This window comes from Nannobrachium achirus (genome assembly GCF_963921795.1).
Source record: "Nannobrachium achirus genome assembly, chromosome: 8".
In the NCBI taxonomy this organism is placed as follows: Eukaryota; Metazoa; Chordata; class Actinopteri; order Myctophiformes; family Myctophidae; genus Nannobrachium; species Nannobrachium achirus.
Window position 1 is genome coordinate 37,741,483 of NC_137817.1, and position 19,771 is coordinate 37,761,253.

At 41.5% G+C, this 19,771-nt stretch overlaps 2 protein-coding genes across 2 annotated transcripts; both read right to left on the reverse strand.

The window, feature by feature from the left end:
- Window positions 1-512: 512 nt before the first annotated feature.
- LOC308289879 (aldehyde dehydrogenase family 3 member A2-like) lies at window positions 513-6,885 on the reverse strand (the record flags this gene model as incomplete). Its single annotated transcript, XM_080731647.1, has 9 exons — window positions 513-832; window positions 1,289-1,388; window positions 1,950-2,116; window positions 2,747-2,888; window positions 3,546-3,663; window positions 4,678-4,886; window positions 5,660-5,745; window positions 6,136-6,367; window positions 6,730-6,885. The coding sequence occupies 9 exons, from the start codon at window positions 6,883-6,885 to the stop codon at window positions 513-515; spliced, it is 1,530 nt and encodes a 509-aa protein (XP_080587773.1).
- A 2,851-nt stretch (window positions 6,886-9,736) lies between these two features.
- On the reverse strand, window positions 9,737-19,444 carry LOC308289878 (aldehyde dehydrogenase family 3 member A2-like). Its single transcript, XM_080731646.1, has 11 exons — window positions 19,320-19,444; window positions 18,298-18,465; window positions 17,464-17,695; window positions 16,546-16,631; window positions 16,216-16,424; window positions 14,904-15,021; window positions 14,271-14,412; window positions 13,455-13,621; window positions 12,712-12,811; window positions 11,685-11,923; window positions 9,737-10,352 (listed from the first exon to the last, which is right to left on the reverse strand). The coding sequence occupies exons 2-11, from the start codon at window positions 18,457-18,459 to the stop codon at window positions 10,332-10,334; spliced, it is 1,476 nt and encodes a 491-aa protein (XP_080587772.1). The 5' UTR covers window positions 18,460-18,465; window positions 19,320-19,444; the 3' UTR covers window positions 9,737-10,331.
- Between the last annotated feature and the right edge of the window lie 327 nt (window positions 19,445-19,771).

Below are 19,771 nucleotides of genomic sequence, written 5' to 3' on the forward strand. Positions count from 1 at the left end.
GTAGATCGGCTATTTTCACTATTTTAAATCATCATCATTATCTGTATTATCTTTAAAATGATAAATACAAAAGAAAGGTTTTGGACATACAAGGTTTCCCTACAACAACGAGTTCCATACAAGGAAGAACACAGCCTCCCGTCCTTGGGCAGCGCGGTCACCTTTGTTTACCGAAATCACAGCTCAAAATCAAGCTTTTGCTGTCAGCTGCGTTCTCAGCCGTGGAACTCTTGCCAGAGAATCAAAGGATATAGCTAAGTCACAGCCTTATTTTGATCAATCTCTTTTTACTCCTTTTGTTTTATTGTTTTCTTTTATAGATTGATTAACCTTTTAATCAATGTTCTTCATTTTATATTGTATGTTATGAAAGCATAAGTACATACATGGTATATCATGATCATACCATGGCTACAGGTGTTAAAGGCACTATAGGACACCGTTCATTATAAAAAATAAAAACATATTTACCTACAAATGCATGCTTATTACAAGGACCTTAACACAAAGTGTTACCAATAGGTGTAAAACCCTCGCCAGTACCAACAGGTGCAGTTGAGCCCAGCTGCGATTAACAGAATCACCAGTAGGGCGATGAAGAGGCCAAACGCAATGACAGAGACGGACACAGCCCAGACGAAGGTCTTTTTGGAGAAGTCGATCAGGGGCGACTTCGAGGCCATCCGGGCCCTGCGTGCTCGCTGGCGGTCCTGAGGTGGATACCGTGCCAGGTTGACACTCTCCATGCCCAGGGACCTGACGAGACACGCCCTCTGGTGGCTGAGCTGGTCGAAGGAGTGTTTACCGTGGTACCGACCCATGCCACTCTGACCTGCAGTGGTTCAACAGAGTTCATATGTTACTGCACTTCAACCACTGGGTCAGCTGCTCACAGAATAGAACCATTTGTTGTGCAAAAGAAAGATGTCTTACATCAGTGTAGATTATCATCTTAACTAAATGTCAAGTGATGATGATTTAATGAAGGAAATATAAAGACTGAATTCATTCCTGCAGGGTTACACATGGGAGCCTTTATTTACAACTCTGTGTGAGGAAGACCATAGGGTCCTCTTGTAAATAATAAGTAAAGCATTGCACTGATAGGGGAAATTAAATTGTTACAGTAGCTGGTAACAGGATACACGCTAAAAGGATACGGATATGGATACCAAAAAATATAGAACAAATGAATATACAAGTAAGGAGGGGTTTCACATAAACTCAAATGTTTATGTCTCATTGTAACACCAGGAAGTGTATTTGAACATGTTTAAAGTAGACGTACCGACGCCACCAAATGGAAGAGAGCTCATAGTGTAGTGCATCATGACATCATTGACCGTCACTCCTCCACTGGTTGTTTCATCCATCATTTTCTTCACTGCCTTTGAAAGATGAGGAGAAAGATGGAAAGAATATCTGCATGAGTGAAGGAGAATTGCCAAAACCTGATACACTATAGTTTTCACACAAATGCCAAAACCTCACTAGTGTGGACGCTTGGCATATTAAGACCATAACATGCTGTATAATTGAATGTATTTATTTCTTTTTAATGTGAAAGGGTGTATTTTTTGGTGTCCAGGACAGGTGAGATTACTTTAATTGCTTCACCCAGGACCTGGCTCTGATGAGTGCATGGGGAAAGCTGTTGCTCAGGGACACTTCGACACATAGGCCTGTCTACCCACTGAGCTATGGCTGACCCTGTCTTGAAAATATGTCTTTGAAATACCACCAGCCTCTACTTTTGGACTGTTTACAAATAGCCACACATGCTCCTGCTGACCCGGGATTAGCTTGGTAATGTGACGTTTGTGCGGTTTTATGTCTTGAACAAGATAAAAGCGCTTCGGCCACATACAAGCCCAGGGATTGCATTGCCTGCTCTCTATCTCCCGAATGTTTATCCCTCTGTGGACCGTCCGTGCAAAATAAACTCTCACCTTCTTGTCAGAGCAGAAGATGTAGAGGGCCAGCGGCTTCTCTCTCTCGTTGATGAAGCGAATGGCGTCGTCCATGTCACTGACAGTCACTATAGGCAAGAGAGGTCCGAAGATCTCCTCCTGCATCAACCTGGCATGGGGGGGCACGTCCTTCAGTATGGTGGGGGCTGGGGATGGACGGGGACGGGGAGAGACAAGGTTAGCACTACAGACACGAAGTATACGGCTGCGCTGTCAATTTAGCAGATGACTGCTTATACCATGCTATGGTTATGTTCAGTACGACACAACCCTCAAACTGAACATTTAATATGTTAGCCTAAAGTGGCCTTTTTATGATATTTTACAAACTGTAAATTGTAATTGTTAATGTCCTTACAGTGTTTGTTTTTTTTGCGTAATAATCCACTCTGATAATCATTTTTCCTCACTGTGCATGTTCTGAGCTTTTTTCAGCTGCAATGATAAATGATCTGTTCTTGCTGCTAGGAACGCTGTTGACGGAATTTTCAATAAAGGCACCTTTGTTTTTTGAAGCTTGAGGGTAAAGCTTTATCAAAATTTGGGAAAAGATCGGGAAAGGACTATCTGTGAACAAACTGCTTCACAACAGGTCAAATTCACACTTGTGAATAGTTTGATTTGTGTGATTACTGCGTACCGTACTCGGGAACGGAATTGTGAATCATGGGATTCGACGTTTCGTTTCCGAGTATGGTAAGCTCTGTTCACACTAATCACAACATCTGGCAAGTGGACCTGTGTGAATTCACCCTAAACATGAAAACACATCCTACCAATATATCGTAGTGAGGAATCATTCTGCCCTCCCACCACAGCTGTGTAACCCTCCATGAGATTCATCACTCGGTTGAAGTGGCGCTGGTTGATGATTCGGCCGTAGTCTGGTGAACATTTGGGGTCTGCGCCATAGAATTCCTACATATGAACCAAAGAGTAGATATGAAATGTTGAGTTAGACAATAGAGGTGTGGTTTTAAATAATGTGACACTAATTAACACACCTTTACCAATAATGGATGGAACCAAAATTTGTGAAATTAGCTGGTGTAGACTAGAGTTGGACTGGAATGGAAACTCTAATAACCTATCACTGCTCCACCCATTGACTAAGCAGGGCCAGAAATAGCAGGGCATGGCAGTTTTGATCATAGATGAGCATGTGTGTAGAGAGGAGCAGCTGGATTAAGTGGATTACATTTATATTTCTGTGTATGGTGGTGTTCATTGTATGAAAGTGTCGACTCCTGAATAAGAATTCATGAGTTTTTTTGTAAGATATGTTTTCAGACATTTCTGCCTTTATGTATAGGTGGATAGGATGGACAGGAAACAGGGATAGAGAGATGGGGAGAGACATGCAGTGCATCAGGTACACAATTTAGCATGACAGTGCACTGCGGGTTCGAGTCCCGATCCTGACGTCCTTTGCTGCTTGTCACTCCCTATCTCTCTCCCAGTTTCCTGTCAACCTACTGTACTATCAATAAACAAAGGAAGAATAACCCCAAAATACAAATCTTTAAAAATAATATAAATACATAATAATGAATATCCATGAGGCTGGTATTTTACCTGGAGGGTTTGTCGAATGGCCTCCACCACTCGGCCCTGGATGCTGGATTCACACAGGATGTAGTCGGGGGCGATGCACGTCTGACCACAGTTGACAAACTTTCCCCATGTGATCCGCCTGTGGACAAACTAAGGCTGTGTTACCACATGGCCATCTGACAAAATGGCAATGCTGTATGCTGGTGTGTGTGTGTGTGTGTGTGTGTGTGTGTGTGTGTGTGTGTGTGTGTGTGTGTGTGTGTGTGTGTGTGTGTGTGTGTGTGCGTGCGTGCGTGCGTGCGTGCGTGCGTGCGTGCGTGCGTTCAGCCTTTTATGCCCATATGTGGAGATCTCTGCTCTGAGTATCTGACATCACTATGTCACCTGTTATGTCACAGTGATGTGTCAGGGGAACCACAGTGTCAGGCGTTATAGACAGACAGACAGAGATACGGTCAAGCTGTGACGGTTCGCAGACTAAACTGCGACCTACGGTCACAATAATTGTATACATTTAAAAACATGAAGTGACGTGTTGTGTGCTTGTAGATCGGCTATTTTTACTAGTTTGGGTCCCAGGCAAGTTACGTCTAATCTCTCTTTTGGGTCTCGACCTGAAGAGTTTGGGAACCAGAGGGTGCTTGGGGTTTAGAGTGTGCTTCTATACTTACTATAAAGGTGACAGTGAAATCCCACAGGAAATAAGACAAGTCAACTCGAGTTGCACTGCTAAACATGTTATATTCAGTCCGCCTTTGTAATAATTTAATCCGCAAAATGCATCTGTTCACTCTCACTCCGCCTATGTTGCTCTTCTAGACTGCAACTATTGCTGCAACAATTATTGCTGCTGCGTATACTGTCGTTCATTCTCAATAAATCTGAATAGAGTAGTTGTCTGAAGGAAATAGCCTACCATCATTATATTATACGGCTCTGTTGAACAAAATGGTCAACTAAGGCATTCTGAAATCTGTTATTTCTGAAAAATAGACTGCTGTTCTTCTTTACTAGTAGGGATGCAGTTAGTGCTGGCCATGTACAGCGAGCCAATGGTCACCATTGTATTATAAACTAAACCCCTTCATGGTGAAGCACATTAAGTTAAACAGTACTGTAGTAGGCTATATCACTATTAATATCGGTAGATTACCGGCAGGCAACTCTGAGGTCACAGTTCTTGTCGATGTAGCAGGGACTCTTTCCTCCCAGCTCCAGAGTGACAGGGGTGAGGTGGCGGGCGGCAGCCTCCATCACCAGTCTACCCACTGTGGGGTTCCCCGTGTAGAATATGTGGTCAAAGCGCTGCTTCAACAGATCCTGGGTCTCTGACACTCCACCTGTCACCACTGGGTAGAGCTCCTGAAAAAAAAACTATATAGTTAGTTATTTTATCAAGAGATGCAGGTAATTCAGCTTGAATTTGACAATTATAGACAATCGATTTTGTTACTGCTGTAAAATAATAAATCGGTTTTGGTGCTTAAAAGTCATGTTGATTACAATTCTTCTTTGCACTAGTACTCTGTCTTCATCACCGTTTTTGCATGTCTGGTGCCAAGTTTGGTTATTATCTATGAAACATCGACTGCCAGGATGCAACATTTTATTGATTACAAAGTAAACCAGCCAGGACCAGACAAGTGTGCCTTACCTTCACTATAGTAATAGTACGTACGCTGTAAGTTGTCATTGTCATCAAACATGGGTCAAATATTATTTTCTTTGGTTTCTTTGTGACTATAGTGACTATAACTTCTTTCCCTCTGGATAGACCTCGATAATAAACCTTCCACCTGACTGCATCTGCCTGCAAGTCCCTAGCTGGCCTAGGAACACATCCTTTCTGTGTCCAAGCTGTTGAATCAACATTTCCACATCTTCTGCTTTTAACCAGAACTCTTACAAAATTGTCATTGCTAACCTGGCCATTGCTGAATTATATTTATTATGATACTGTATATGGCACCATCTATATGGTTACATACCATAGAAAACTATATGCTGTGAAGAGCTGTGTTGGTGTAGTGATTCAAGTAGACTATGGAGAACAGTGAGGGCAAAACAACAGCCCTTTGCACTCAAGTTCCACAATAACGCTACTCTCACAATAGCAGTGCGTGCAGGCTACTGACCTGGTCCACATAGCGAGGCAGCAGACCTCGGAGGAGGAGTGACGAGTACTCACTCAGCTCGGACGGCTTCACCACAGCTGCATTGCCTGCACACAAACACACACACACACACACACACACATGTACCCACACATACACAAAGAATGAGGACCTATGAATGGGATGACGTCACAAGTGATGTTAGGACAATAATATGGAGGTCTCTGGGTTAACACGACTGGGTATTATTGCTGCCAGCTCAGAGGAGGTTCAATCTAGGCAACGGCTTTCACCATATTCTGAAGGCCAGCATTTCAAACCAACAGTCAGTTCTCCTTTGTAAATCTAGTGTGGTTAAACACGATACCACTTGTTTAAATAAATACGAATAAATACAAAATTACATTTCATTCAAAATCTTACTGACTGATTACTTATTGATGACAAAGTATGGAAGGGTGGAGGGTATACAGAGACAGATAGAAAAGCCTGGCTACCGGCAGCGATGGCTCCAATGAGAGGTCCCAGAGTGAGAGCCCAGGGGTAGTTCCATGCCCCGATGATGAGCACCATCCCCAGGGGCTCCGGCTGGATGTATACTTCGTCCTTTATGGTGAGGAGGTTCTTCTCCACGGACCGAGGAGCCGCCCACTGCGCCAGTTTAGATATGGCCAGGTCGATCTCTGCCTCCAGGCCGTTTAGCTCCAAGAGAGGTGTGTCATACTGGCTCTGAGGGCGGAAAGGCAACTTGGTGGCACAAATTGATGGAATGGAAAATGAAGTTAAGGCACTGATGACAGTATTACTTAATGTCTCGCTAAACTAAACTGCCTGATATTCAGTTGTGGGTTCTAACCATTGACTCCCAAATGTGAAGCCAAATAATGTAGCTGCAATATTCATTGCTGAGAACGTTAAGTACCGGTATATGACATTTTACTTTGATCATTAACTGAGGCATACATGAAGCACATTGCTTCATCTTCATTCCAGTGTAATGCATTGTGTCCTCTTTTTTTTCTTTTAAACACGTGTCTCCCCATAACAAATGCACCCGTATCCTACAGGTAGCCATGTATAACTCAACTCACCCTGTTGATGTCTTGCTTGAGTGCCGTGGCGATCTCAGTCTGTCTTTCTTTAAGCATTGTCTGCAGGCCTCGGAGCTGTTGCAGCCTGAACTCCAGAGGTCTTGTCCTGCCACTCAGGAAGGCTTCCCTGGCCCGCTTCACAGCCTGTCTCTCCATGTGTGCCTCTGTCTACAGCACACCACAGCCAACACTAGACAGGGGGGTGCAACTCAGTTTTATACAATAGGAAATGTCATTGAAAGGCTTTCCATCATTCTTGTATCTTAGTATTGACAATGTGCAAAGGTTTGTTAGTTTGGATTCAAGTTGTTCTTCTACACTTCACCCTCTCTCTCTCGTTCTCTCTCTACTTTCACCTTCTGCACACACACACAGGCACGCGCGCGCGCACACACACACACACACACACACACACACACACACACACACACACACACACACACACACACACACACACACACACACACACACACACACACACACACACACACACACACACACACACACACACACACACACACACACACACGTTTGTATGCCTGCAATTGGCAAAGACAAGGAACTTGCAAATACACATTCAGACAAACCACAAATGATCTGACGTTTCTAGCAAAAAGTGAACTGAGAAAAGGGTGGGAACTACTGAAATGTGTACCGTATATGAAAGTTGATCAACTCATCAGCATTTTAAACGTTCTGTGAATCATTGTTACGTAGTTGGTGGCTGCAAAAAAAATGTTTCCTTAATGTAGCTTGCCTTTATTATTGATATTAACAATAACACTAATGACACATTTTGTTAGTTTTCTTAATAACTAAATTATCAACGTATTCTATGTTTGCACATTGTTTGAATTAGCAGTATTAACCCTTGCATTGTGTTAGAAACCTGCTGACACTTTTGGTGTTAGCAACACTTTTTTCCACCCACCCCAATAGCTGACTTGTTATGCATTCATATCCAAGTAAACACTATTTAAAATATAATTTTGGGTTAGGGTTAGTGTTTCATATTTCAATATAGCTCCTCAATATATGAGACAAAGAAAGAAGGAACTGAAATCTCTGCCATGTGTAGGCCTATGTGAGTAGGCTACCGCACAGGAAGCTAGATCAAGTGGTCAGCAATATTTTAACTATGTAGGCCTACCATAGTATGTATTTGTCCCTTTAGAAAAAACTGCACATTTTCGCATTTTTTCCAATAGCCTATAGTTTTCAATTAATACAATATTACAATTCAGAGGAAGCAGACAATGGATAATGATGTTATCTGGCTATAGTCCTCCTAATATAATATGAGAAGACACTTCAAAAATAATTTATTGTTTTAGTTTTTTAAATTTAAATGTATTAATATTATTAACAATAGTGACATAATTTGGTTATGGGTCAAAATGTACCCATATACAGTAAAGAATGTAAAGTAGCCTAATTTATTTTTCATAAACCAACACTTTAAACGTGTGGAAACATTGACTATTGACACTCACTTTATAGGCCTATTTGACCCGGACAGTTGTTGCTCTCTGGTCCATAGAGCGTAAAATGAGTTTTTCCTTAACGCTATGTCACCTATGAGCCCTTGCACGCTGCACCAGCAGGAAAGGTTACGTAAATTCTCGCCTGTAGTAAAAATCAAAAATACAGTTTCGCTACTCACCACAACAAAGATGATTTTAGAGAGTTGAAAGCCTACTTTCCTTAGTGGGAACACTCGAAGCCACCCACCTCACGTCTAAAATACACATTTTAGCCAGAAAAGAAAATATTTCAGCGGAAGGCAAAATCTGGTCAATGGCAATTTCTATTAACAAGACCTGTAGATGGCGGTGTGGAGTAGTAGCTAAAACTTCCGTTGAAATGTTTTCTTTTCTGGCCAAAAAGACGTGAGGTGGGGGGCTCCGAGTATTCTCAATTCCCACTAAGGAAAGTAGGGTTTCACCACCATTAGAACAGACTTTTTTTGGTGAGTAGCGACAGTGTATTTTTTTTATTTTTACCACAGACGAGGTGTGAGCAACTTGGACCTGGCTACCACGGCTATGAGCGCAAAGGCTCATCGGTGACATAGTGTTAAGGAGAACTCCTTTATGGACCAGAGTACACAGATGTCACTTTTTTTCTTTTTAGATTAGAAACCATTAGAATGAACTAAAATGGTAATAATTAATGTTATGAAGCCTTGTTCCAATAAAGAAATGTTATGTCTACTTTTTACCTATTTACATCTTAACAATTTACAAAAAATATCCTAACACAATGGAAGGGTTAAAGAAAACAACTTACCGAAGGAGAGCAAAGGTCAAATAGATATTCCTGCTGGCTGCTGTCAACGCCACATTCAAAACAGTGTGTGAAATGATGATGTTTAAATCCCTGGCCATTGATTGAATGAGCGGCTCAGATATCACAACAGGCGCTGAGCTGCGTCACTCCAGCGCCCACCGAGTCCCTGGAACTGGCTCACTGACTGACTGACACTGTGTCCGTGCCGTGGGCGACCAGCGGACAAACGGCGTTTGTTATCCGTTCACATGCCGTCGGTATCAGTTTACCACCGGCATGATTACCATGGAAGTCAGACAGTTCAGTCATTTCTGATTGGCAACACTGATAAAATAGACATAAGAAAGAACTCGTGAATTTATAAAACGATGCACTTCGAAGGAGAACATCCCAGAGCCCACCTTATCTTTACTTAGTCTTTTACAGTAGGCTATATAAACTAATCTTTAGGTCAAGTTACCGAAAGCTAAGCCCAATAACATCCTCTTTCCTGGTAGCCTAATCTTTAGGCTGTATAAGGTGCCCAGTTCCATCCAGACAGTCAGCAAGGGCACTTAGAGGAGGCAGGCTGCCAATCATAATTCTAGCTAACAAGTAACAACCATAAAAAAAAATACAAAAACAATATGTCAGCATATTAGGACAATGTGATGTATTTCATAAAAGTCCAGTGCACAAATAAAGTTTATTATGTAAGATGATATCATGATTTCAAAGATGTTTTTTTTAATCAAATTTAAATAATATTAATGAATGAACAATTCATCATGGGTTCTCAATGCAAACCATTACAGTGGTGTCACTTCTGACAATTGGAAATCAAGAATAATATACAGTATTTCACATACTGGCTTCTGTGTGTTTCAAAATATACAAAAATAGGTTACATTTATATTTGAAAATTCATACTGGGACCTTGGAAATACATAGGCAATTCAAAGTATATTTAAGTATAATCAAGTCTTACATTTCTATTGTAGATGTAATTTAGAGACCTACAGTAGAAATACATATTTATTTACAAGCTTAGCTCATATCATAACTTGATATACAGGTACAATATTTCCTAAGAAAACGGGCATAACATTCATAACGTTGTAAAACTGATTAGCAGCGTGTTTTCCTATACAGTGTAACATGAAATCCTCAGGACGTAATTCAAAATGTGAAAATAAGAACCACTTTTTATAACAAACCATGTACCATGAGGTGATAATAAAACATGTTGCTACATAAAGATGAAATGACTAAAGCCAACACAGGAAGTGTTGAAAGATGAGAAATGTTTCCACCTGGGTACGGGCATGTCCTCTTCAGTGTCCTCGAAAGAACCTCTGTGGAGAAAACACAAGACATAAGATACTGACACATCTAAAGTTAACCATAATCACTGGTTACACACAGGGGTAATGTCAATTTAGCTGCTCCCACAAGCAACGCCTGTGGAAGTCAACAAAGGTAAATAGTTGACCAAAACAAAAGGGTCATTTAGCTGAGGGGAGTGAAGCATGCTGGGTAATTAAACCAGCTAGGGTGGAGAGGGGGGCTAGGAAGATCATAAAGCATTGTGTGGTTGAATTTCCCTGGACAACACCATACATTGTCTGGTAGAGACAAGGCCATTCTTGTGTTAACGTCTGTGCTGCTGTGGGAGTTGGGGGCACACTCACATCTGGGCTCTCATAGGGGAAAATGTCATTCTCAGGATTTAAAAAGGCTAAACACAGTCATGACATAAATATCGTACTGTGAAATGAGTACTGGGAATTACAGGGAACAATTGATCTGTCTCACTCATTTTCTCTGTCATTTCTTTATGCCATGTACAGCACATGCTATGGAATAATTTTGTACTGTACTGAAGCAAACACTGCACATAACTGAGATTTAAGATGTATGACATTTAGGGCTCTATCTTGCTCACGCTATTACTCTTATTCCTAGACTTTCTTTTTGCCATTTTCTTATCTCATGATCTCACCTGACGAAGATCAAATGTGGTTGAAAACATATTTGTGTTTTGCACAATAAATGTGGTGGAGCAGCAAGCTGTTGTGCAGACTTTTCTTTTCGTTTATCTGGGCCATTCCATATAATATCTCATCTTAGGATCAGTGATGACTTCACGCTTAATGTGTCAGGTGTTAGACTGCTAACATAGTGTACAGTACATTGTACTGTATCAGTCAGAGGTGATCTGTGCTGTTGGAATTGTTTTATAACACTGCAAAAATATGTTGTTGTCCAGCATTAACAGCCCTGATTTGTAGGTGTGATTTGTCTTAGACATACTGTAATTAGTGATGGTATTTTATGGTTCTCTGACAACTAGCTAGAAAACAAAAAAACTTGAAATCAGCACCAGAGAGGTGGAAAGTCACCCGTCTAGCCTGGCATGGCCAGGCTAATATCACTGCGTAGATACTAATATAGAATCTTTGTGTGGAGCCTGCATTACCAAGGTGCAAATTAAACAATTCCTCTGGTGATAAACCCGTCCCCTATATTTGCATACTGGGCCCTGATTGGTGCCCCACAACTTCGGGGGCAGGGAACTGCACTGGCAGATTCGTCTGGTTTCCAGGCTATCACCCGTCCGCATGTCCCCGTCACACAGAACAAAAACAGAGCGATCACACATCAGACCAGTAGTTATTATACAGTACCTGAACCACAAAAGCAGCCAAGGCTGCTACCATAGCCATCAGGGCCATGCGGCGTATCCTGCCAGGGTTGACCTGTTGGAGCAGGAAGAAGCGCGCCCAGCCCATCTTCTTGGCGGTGTGTGGAGGGTAACGCATGGCGTTCACCCCCTCCATGTTAAGCTTCTTGATCAGACAGCTGCGCAGGTGGCTGAGCTGGTCGAAGCTGTACTGACCATGGTAACGGCCCATACCACTGTTACCTGGGACAAGGATCACGTTATTTCAATGACACTGGATTATGTCAAAAACAGTACAAGTTATATCCATACAAGTAAAAACAGTATACTTTACATTTGTAATAACCAAGAGGTAACATTACCAGTGTTCAAAGGTTGATTACATTTGAGTTGTAAATGACGTGCTTATACGCCTTAAATTAAACATTAATCCATCCATTTACACCCTACCGAAGGCCTTATAGGAGTGTAAATCCCTACCTTCCTTTAAAACCGACTTGAAAAGCCACTTACAGGTCGGCTGCTACTCGAAACTGGTAACAGAAAACATAGCCTAATCTTACCTCCCCCTGACATTTCTATTGTAAAAAATATATATATTAAATTTGCATCATGTTTTTACGACTTTTCTTATTTTTTGTGCATAGTACTTACTGTGTTTTATTTGTCTGTCATTCAATGTTATATGAGTTTAAAAAAATACCGCAATTTAAACAAGCCCAAAAGATTTTTTGAGGTGTCGATCCTTTTAGTTGACCTTGTACCAGTGAACTGTACTGTCATGAAACTGTACCTTTTCCTATGCAAACGTCTAATAAAGTTTTCAATCAATCCATCAATCAATCAATTGAATTTCAACATGCCTGAAACAATATCATATGGCAGAAATGACAGGTAGAAAACTGTTATTTTACTGCCATCTAGTGTTTGAAATATTCACTCTGCTGCCCACTGGCCCCACAGATAGAAATTGGGAGCGACACAGCATCACAATCAATGGGCTAAACATCACACGGATTCTGTATACTCACCCACTCCTCCAAAGGGCAGAGCACTGACAGTAAAGTGGACCAGGCAGTCGTTGGCCAATAGGGCTCCACTCGATGTCTCTGCTATCACTCTTCTGATCAGCTGTCAGTGGAGGAAGTAGCACACAGTGTCAATGGAACAGTGCAACATGAACTACTGTAATTTTGTAAATGTATTTTACTGTTTGTTTTATTATTTTGAACTTTTTATCCTTTTCCCTTGTCCCAATTTAGTCAATGCCAACTCTCAATATGTATTGTGGTCCCGGTCGCTACCAACCTCATAGAATACCCTCTTGGTAAACACAAAGGAGAGAGCGCACACCAGGGTTGATGAGGTGCTGACCACGGCAGTTAATAATACGTTTGACGAGAATGAGGCCGCACAGCCTCAACAATGCAAACGTTTTATTTAATAGGAGCAACCAACGTTTCAACACTAACAGTCCTCCTCAGCGAGAAGGACAGTCCCTGGGCCCTATTTTTGTCCACGCCTTACCCCTTATCTCTAAACTTCTTTGCCTTTTTTTTTACCATTTTGAAAAACATTTTAATACTTCAAATAGCCGATCTACAAGCTCACAACGTGTGATGTAGATCGGACAGTTAAACTATTTTAAAATGTTTTTCAAAACAGTAAAAAAAAGGCAAAGAGTTTAGGGATAAAGGGTAAGGCATGGACGAAAATGTTCCCTGTCTTGATTCACCTGTGATTTGTTAATAAGAGAACTGGTGGTGTGGTTTACCTTGTTGTCTGAGGAGAAGACGTAGACTGCGAGGGGTTTCTCTCTGTCGTTGATGAACTGGATGGCCTCGTCAACACCACTCACAGTGAGGATGGGTAACACTGGTCCAAAGATCTCCTCCTGCATCACCTTAGACTCAGCGGTCACCTCTCTCAACACAGTGGGAGCTGCATAATGACGATGATGAGGAAGAAGAAGAAGACAGGATTACTCAAAAACCGCACACATGAAACATTTTTCACATAAAGTGTGTTGCGATCATGTTATTTGTGTTATTTAAAGGACAACAAGGGTTCATATTTTAGATAGTCATTGGAGAAAAGAAAAGATGAGTGTTAAAATGTTTTCATTTACTTCTTTCTATTGTTTTAGTGATTTTATGTTGATTTGCATGCATGGGGGCATGCATCTAAGTGGCTAAATATGTATGTATATGACACAATATGCCCATTCCCAAGATGCATCGCAATCTTTCATGGGCAGATGTGACTTATGAGGGCTGGTGTAAATAGTAACAAAGAAATTGCTGGCTTATTGTGTCTAAAAAGACATATTTAGCCACTTGTACGCATGCCCTCACCCACTGAAATCAAAATACTAAAGTCGCTGAAAACAATAGAAAGCAGAAAATGAAAACATTTTAACACTCATATTTTCTTTTCTCTAATTACAATCTAAAATATGAACCCTTGTTGTAAAAATGCAGAAAGAAGGCCAGACCACTCTATACACAAAGTAATGCACATTTATCTGTATACTATGGGGTAAAGAAAGATACCCTAGCTAGCCTATGACAATCATGCATATGCCACACACCTATATAGCATTCAGATTCGTCGCTGTCCCCGCCAATTGCAATAGTGCTCCCTTCCATGAGAGCCATGACCCTCTTGAAGTGGCGCTGGTTGATGATGCGTCCGTAGTCAACAAACGTTTTGGGGTTTTCTGTGTAAAACTCCTGCCATACAAATAAAAAGATGAATGTGAATACAAGACAAATCAATCTTCAATTCAATAGACTTTAGCAGGTTTTGGAGGCATACTTAGTTGAGTGCAACCAATTCAATCTAGCTGTAATTTAGTTGCAGGAACTGATGTCTACATGCATAAGAACTTCAGAAAACAAAAAATAAAAAACAATTAGCAATGCAGTAAAACAAGGATAGCGATGTGTGCTTGTTCTGCCTGACAAGATGTTCATTGCATCTTATCTTCACTCACTTTGTTATGTTCGCCTGATTCTCCCACATTTTGCCAACTGGCAACAGCCGTAAAGTGACAGAGCTGGAGCTCAAGAGAATCTTGGGATACGTAGGTAACGCTAATACACCATTATGTATCACTTGGGGTCACTCACAGTGGCTGCTGTGAAATGACAGACTCGGAAACCTGTGCTGTATGGGATTGCTGATGGGACATTATTATTCTTTCATTTAATTTCAAACTGACCTTAATACATTTCCTGATCTCATCCACAACTTGGTTCTGGATGCTGGGTTCACACAGGATGTAGTCAGGGGCGATGCACGTCTGACCACAGTTGACAAACTTCCCCCATGTGATCCGCCTACAGGGGCACACAAAATAAATAATAACTAAATAATAATATTTTTTTTTACCACAGTCCAAGGACAAGCAAAAAAGTAGTCAACAATTTTACCAGAAATCCATAGCCTTAAATCTATACTAATGGTCTGTTAATGTGATAGAGTGTAATTTCCATTGTGCTACACATTTCAAAACAATAATCAAAAATTAAGCCTTATCAGTACAGAGTGCTTCCATCACAAAAGGGCCACTTAGCTTCAAAAGTGAGTGAGTGCATATTATGCACAGGGATCATGTCTGTGGCAAGACTTGTCTGTACTTGTCTTTTTGAATCAAAAATATAAACTTTTCCGTACATGATTGCATCGGGTGAAGACTGAAATAGCTAAATAGGCGTTAAAATCCTTTGTTGGAGAAAAGCTTTTTTCTTTTGCATGTGAAGACCACAGTGGAAAGAGAAAAAACAGATGGCACATCATCTGTTCAGAAGAAGCTATAATTACTACCAAGGCAAAAGAGGGCAGAACTGGACAGGTAAAGCTGATTTTTGTCAGTTGAGAGAAAGTAGAATGTCTGTTCACCTTAATGTAAGTTGCCTTGCCAAACAAGCTGGTAGAACTTGATCTCCTCCTGTCCTCAACTAACACTATTCTTTGAAAAGGTAGCAATCTCTTTATAGCTATACACTGTATATAATATGCACCCACTCGCCTTTGCAGCTAAGTGGTACTTTTGCTATGGAAGCACTGTCTGTACTGATAAGACTCCATTACTGAAATCCCAAACACAGAATAGACTTGATCCATGCCACATTTAATGTGTGTCTTTATCATTTTCATTTGGATCCCTATTAACTGCCACCAAAGTAGCAGCTACTCTTCCTGGGGTCCACTCTTCTGGGGACTGCCACCTGCCAGTATAGGGTGGATTATTTATTTTTGTGGCTAGTGTTAAGTGGCTCAGTGGTTAATGCAGAATTACTATTGTTTTAAAATGTGTAGCACAGTGGAAGAGACAAGAGTCCATTCGTATACATTTATGGCTAAGCCTTTGTGTTCCCGGTCAAATTATTGACCACTTATTTTGCATGTCTGTGGTAAAAATACAATTTTGCTGATAAAGTCCATCACAAACTGGCATGGTGATGACCCTATGAAACATACTCCTCTATGTTAACCAGTACAGTATATCATCACTAATAGTGGTAGATTACCGGCAGGCAACTGTGAGGTCACAGTTCTTGTCAATGTAGCAGGGACTCTTTCCCCCCAGCTCCAGAGTGACAGGGGTGAGGTGGCGGGCGGCAGCCTCCATCACCAGTCTACCCACTGTGCCGTTCCCAGTGTAGAAGACATGGTCAAAGCGCTGCTTCAACAGAGCCTGGGTCTCTGACACTCCACCTGTCACCACTGGATACAGCTCCTAGAGGGAACATGGATGGACACTCATCAACCTTTCATTCATTCACCACAGATACATTTTACATCTCAAAAGGTGCATGACAGTTGTTCCTTACACATCGGTGACAGTGTACAAGCCTTACCTTGTCTAAATAGAGAGGGAGCAGTTCCTCCATGACCTTGGCCGAGTGACAACTAACCTCAGAAGGTTTTATTACAGCTGCGTTTCCTTAAAAGTTCAAAGGAGAAGCAGTACAGTAGATTAGTGACACTATGATACCAACTCAGTGTGTTATGGCAGTTCTTTAAGTGAGGTGAATACATTTCACAAATAATCAATAAATCTTTCCTCCACTAGCAACATTCATAAAATCACTTCAGAGGAACCCTGGTCTCAGTCTGTTGTTGTGGACATTAGACTTAATGTCTTGAATTCAAGACAGGCTTGTCTCCCATCATTTCTGCTTCTGTTTACAAGAACATTAAACCAGAGTCTAATAAATAGAAGATAACACTTAAAAACAAGTGCATTATAGACTACGTTCAGTTAAATGTATTTATTTCCAAGTATATTTTACACATACCGTACCTTGAATTCATCCAACTCTAAGGCCAGTGCCTTTTTGGTCAAGGGCAGGAATCTCTATCATATACTGTATGTATTTTGGTGTGAGGAAAGTGAACATGGGGAGAACATGCACACAGAAAGGGCCCAAACAGCCTCCAGTGGGATTCAAACCTACTAGTCATTACTAGCTATGAGGCAACAGCATTAACCATGAGCCACCGTGCCCACATAAATCATTTCTTCAGAGACTGTGAACAAGTCATTGCTCAAATCACATGGCTTAAAGGGGAGAACCCCCCCATTTTCAACATTGAACTACAGTATTTCATTAATATACCTTTGAGTTGTTATGTGGAAATGAGAAAAAAGTACCCCCACTTCTGTGTTGCCTAGAACCGGAGGATTGATTTTGGGGTTTGTATTGCAAAGTACACCGTGATTTACATCATCACGGTGTACTTTGCAAGTGAAAATGAATTTGCATATTAGTTACCAGCAGCAATCGCTCCGACCAACGGTTGAAGGGTGATAGCCCAGGGGTAGTTCCATGCCCCGATAATGAGCACCACTCCCAGGGGCTCCGGCTGGACGTATACCTCGTCTGCTATCGTGAGAAGGTTCTTCTCCACGGGTCGAGGGGCGGCCCACTCTGCCAGTTTACTTATAGCCACATTGATCTCTGCTTCCAGGCCAATAGTCTCGAACAGTTCAGTCCCATGTTCACTCTGAAAGAGGAAAGTGTGAGAAGAGCTTTTAATGATTATGAATACAGGAAAGGTGGGCACTAGGGAAATCTGGGCACCATTTTTGGGGGAACATTGGGCACCAGGAAAAGCGGGAACTAGAGAAGAGTGGGCACCAGGAAGACAGTGCACTTTGGGTGAGAAGAGTGGGCACCTGGGGGGAGACTGGGCACTAATGTTGTGGGCTTTGTACTGTAGCTATAATAAGTATGAACAAGCAAGCATTGAGTCCTGACAAATTTCTCTAAAACACTAATAGCCTATGTCGAGGTTAATATTCACATAAAATTGTTTTCATTCACCAAAATTATAATTGTTGTTTTCAATTGATTTGTTTTCATTGGTTACACATACGTTTATCATGTTCTGTTCATGTACTGCTCACCAAACAATAGTCAGAAAACATGAACAATGCCTGTAATAAAACAGTAAAACTATGCCTAAACATGACCTTTACTCCAGCAAGTTCAGCAAAATTAACAATAACAATATTAATAATCCTGTCACATAAATGCATGACAGCATGCAAAACACTTTCTGTGGACAAAAAAAATCATAATTTCTTGTGATTAGACGGACCTCACCTTATTCAGGTCCTTTTTGACAGCGTCTGCGATGTCTCTCCGTCTCTCGGTGATGAACCGGTGCAGGCTCCTCAGCTGGTGCAGTCTGAACTCCAGAGGTTTGGTCTTACCTGTCTGGAAGGCCTTCCTCGCTCGCTGAACCACCAGCTGCTCTCCAGACATGTTGGACTGAGAGGTGAGATAGAGAGGTCAGGACGTGTCTTTGAATTCCTTGTGTCATTATTAAGTGGGTGTGACGACTTTCTATAGGTATTTTGGGGTCTCAGATTAACAGGCTAAACTGATGGGTCCATGGCATGATTGTTAATAGAACATGGTGGCCCATTTAGTGACATCTGATGTAAACAGTCATTTGCATTCTTTCAGCAGAAAAACAGGCGAGGCACCAACAGATAACTCTGGCTCGTTGTTATGCATGCCCTGCAGCCTTTCAGAAACACACAAAGAAAGCTAGCTCTTTCTGTTGGGTAAACAGCAATTCTCTAACCTTGAAGACTTATACCTACATAATAGAAGAGATTTAAAGGCCACATCAATGATATAAACAGGGTGGTCCGGTGGTCCCACAAACAAAAACAAAAATACAATAAAATAAACAAAGACATCTGCGGTGTAGAAATATTTTTATAATTGTTTATTGGCTCAGTTTAATTGATATTAAAATAAATATGAAATACACACTTGTTAAAACTGTACTTGCTGTGTAATAAAGCTGTCTGCTGGTAATGTCAGTAAACATTGATTGGATTAACCAATCTTGTTTCATGATTGTTGTTAAGACTAATCAGTTGCAGATAGCATATTTCCTATAAATCACAATCTTTAAGAATGTGTGTGAATATAATTATAAAGCCAATAATCTTTAAAATAACCCCAGATTGGGGCTTTAAAAGTAGAAGATGTCACAGTCACAAGTTACATTGTTTTTGCTAGCATGACTGCTAACAGCTGTATGTCAATACTGGTACAGTATGTTAGTATGTTATCGTTACACAACGGTAGACAGAGTTAGTTTGTTTTACCTGAAGTCAGTCGATCACCTCAGCCGATTTCAAAATTGTGCAAACTCAAAGTTGCAATAATGGTCAAGCCTTCAGTTCAGTAGTACGCTCCCTGTTACACCGTTATTACTCCGTTATATCCGTAAGTGTTTTGGATACCATAACCGGGAGCGAGTTTCTAAATTCTAGGAGAGCGCAGGCAAGGAGCGCTCGTTTTCAACGACATTCAGTTATTGTCCACGACATTGCAAGCGGCGCGAAGGCCAGCGGTCCTTGGTCCTGCTCTTCGCCCCCGAGCGCCGCAGGCGCGAGTGGCCGCGAAGAGCGGGCCAGGGCCGCGCGGCCGGCGGAGCGCCGCGCGAGTTACGAAGCCGTGGTGAATGCAATCGGCCTGGGCAAGCGCACGATAAACGCAACGTTTGGTGCACCTCGCGCGGTCCAAGTGACTACAACGGAGCGCTCCCTACGTCCGG

What these genes read in the sequence shown, in the direction of transcription:
- LOC308289878 (XM_080731646.1), bottom strand. Translation starts at nt 18,459, where the DNA reads ATGTCTGGAGAGCAGCTGGTGGTTCAGCGAGCGAGGAAGGCCTTCCAG. An exon ending in GACCTCACAGTTGCCTGCCG is followed by an intron (nt 15,022 to 16,215) that starts GTAATCTACCAC and finishes GTGCCCCTGTAG; the next exon opens with GCGGATCACATGGGGGAAGT. An exon ending in TCTGCCCTTTGGAGGAGTGG is followed by an intron (nt 11,924 to 12,711) that starts GTGAGTATACAG and finishes TCCTTGTCCCAG; the next exon opens with GTAACAGTGGTATGGGCCGT.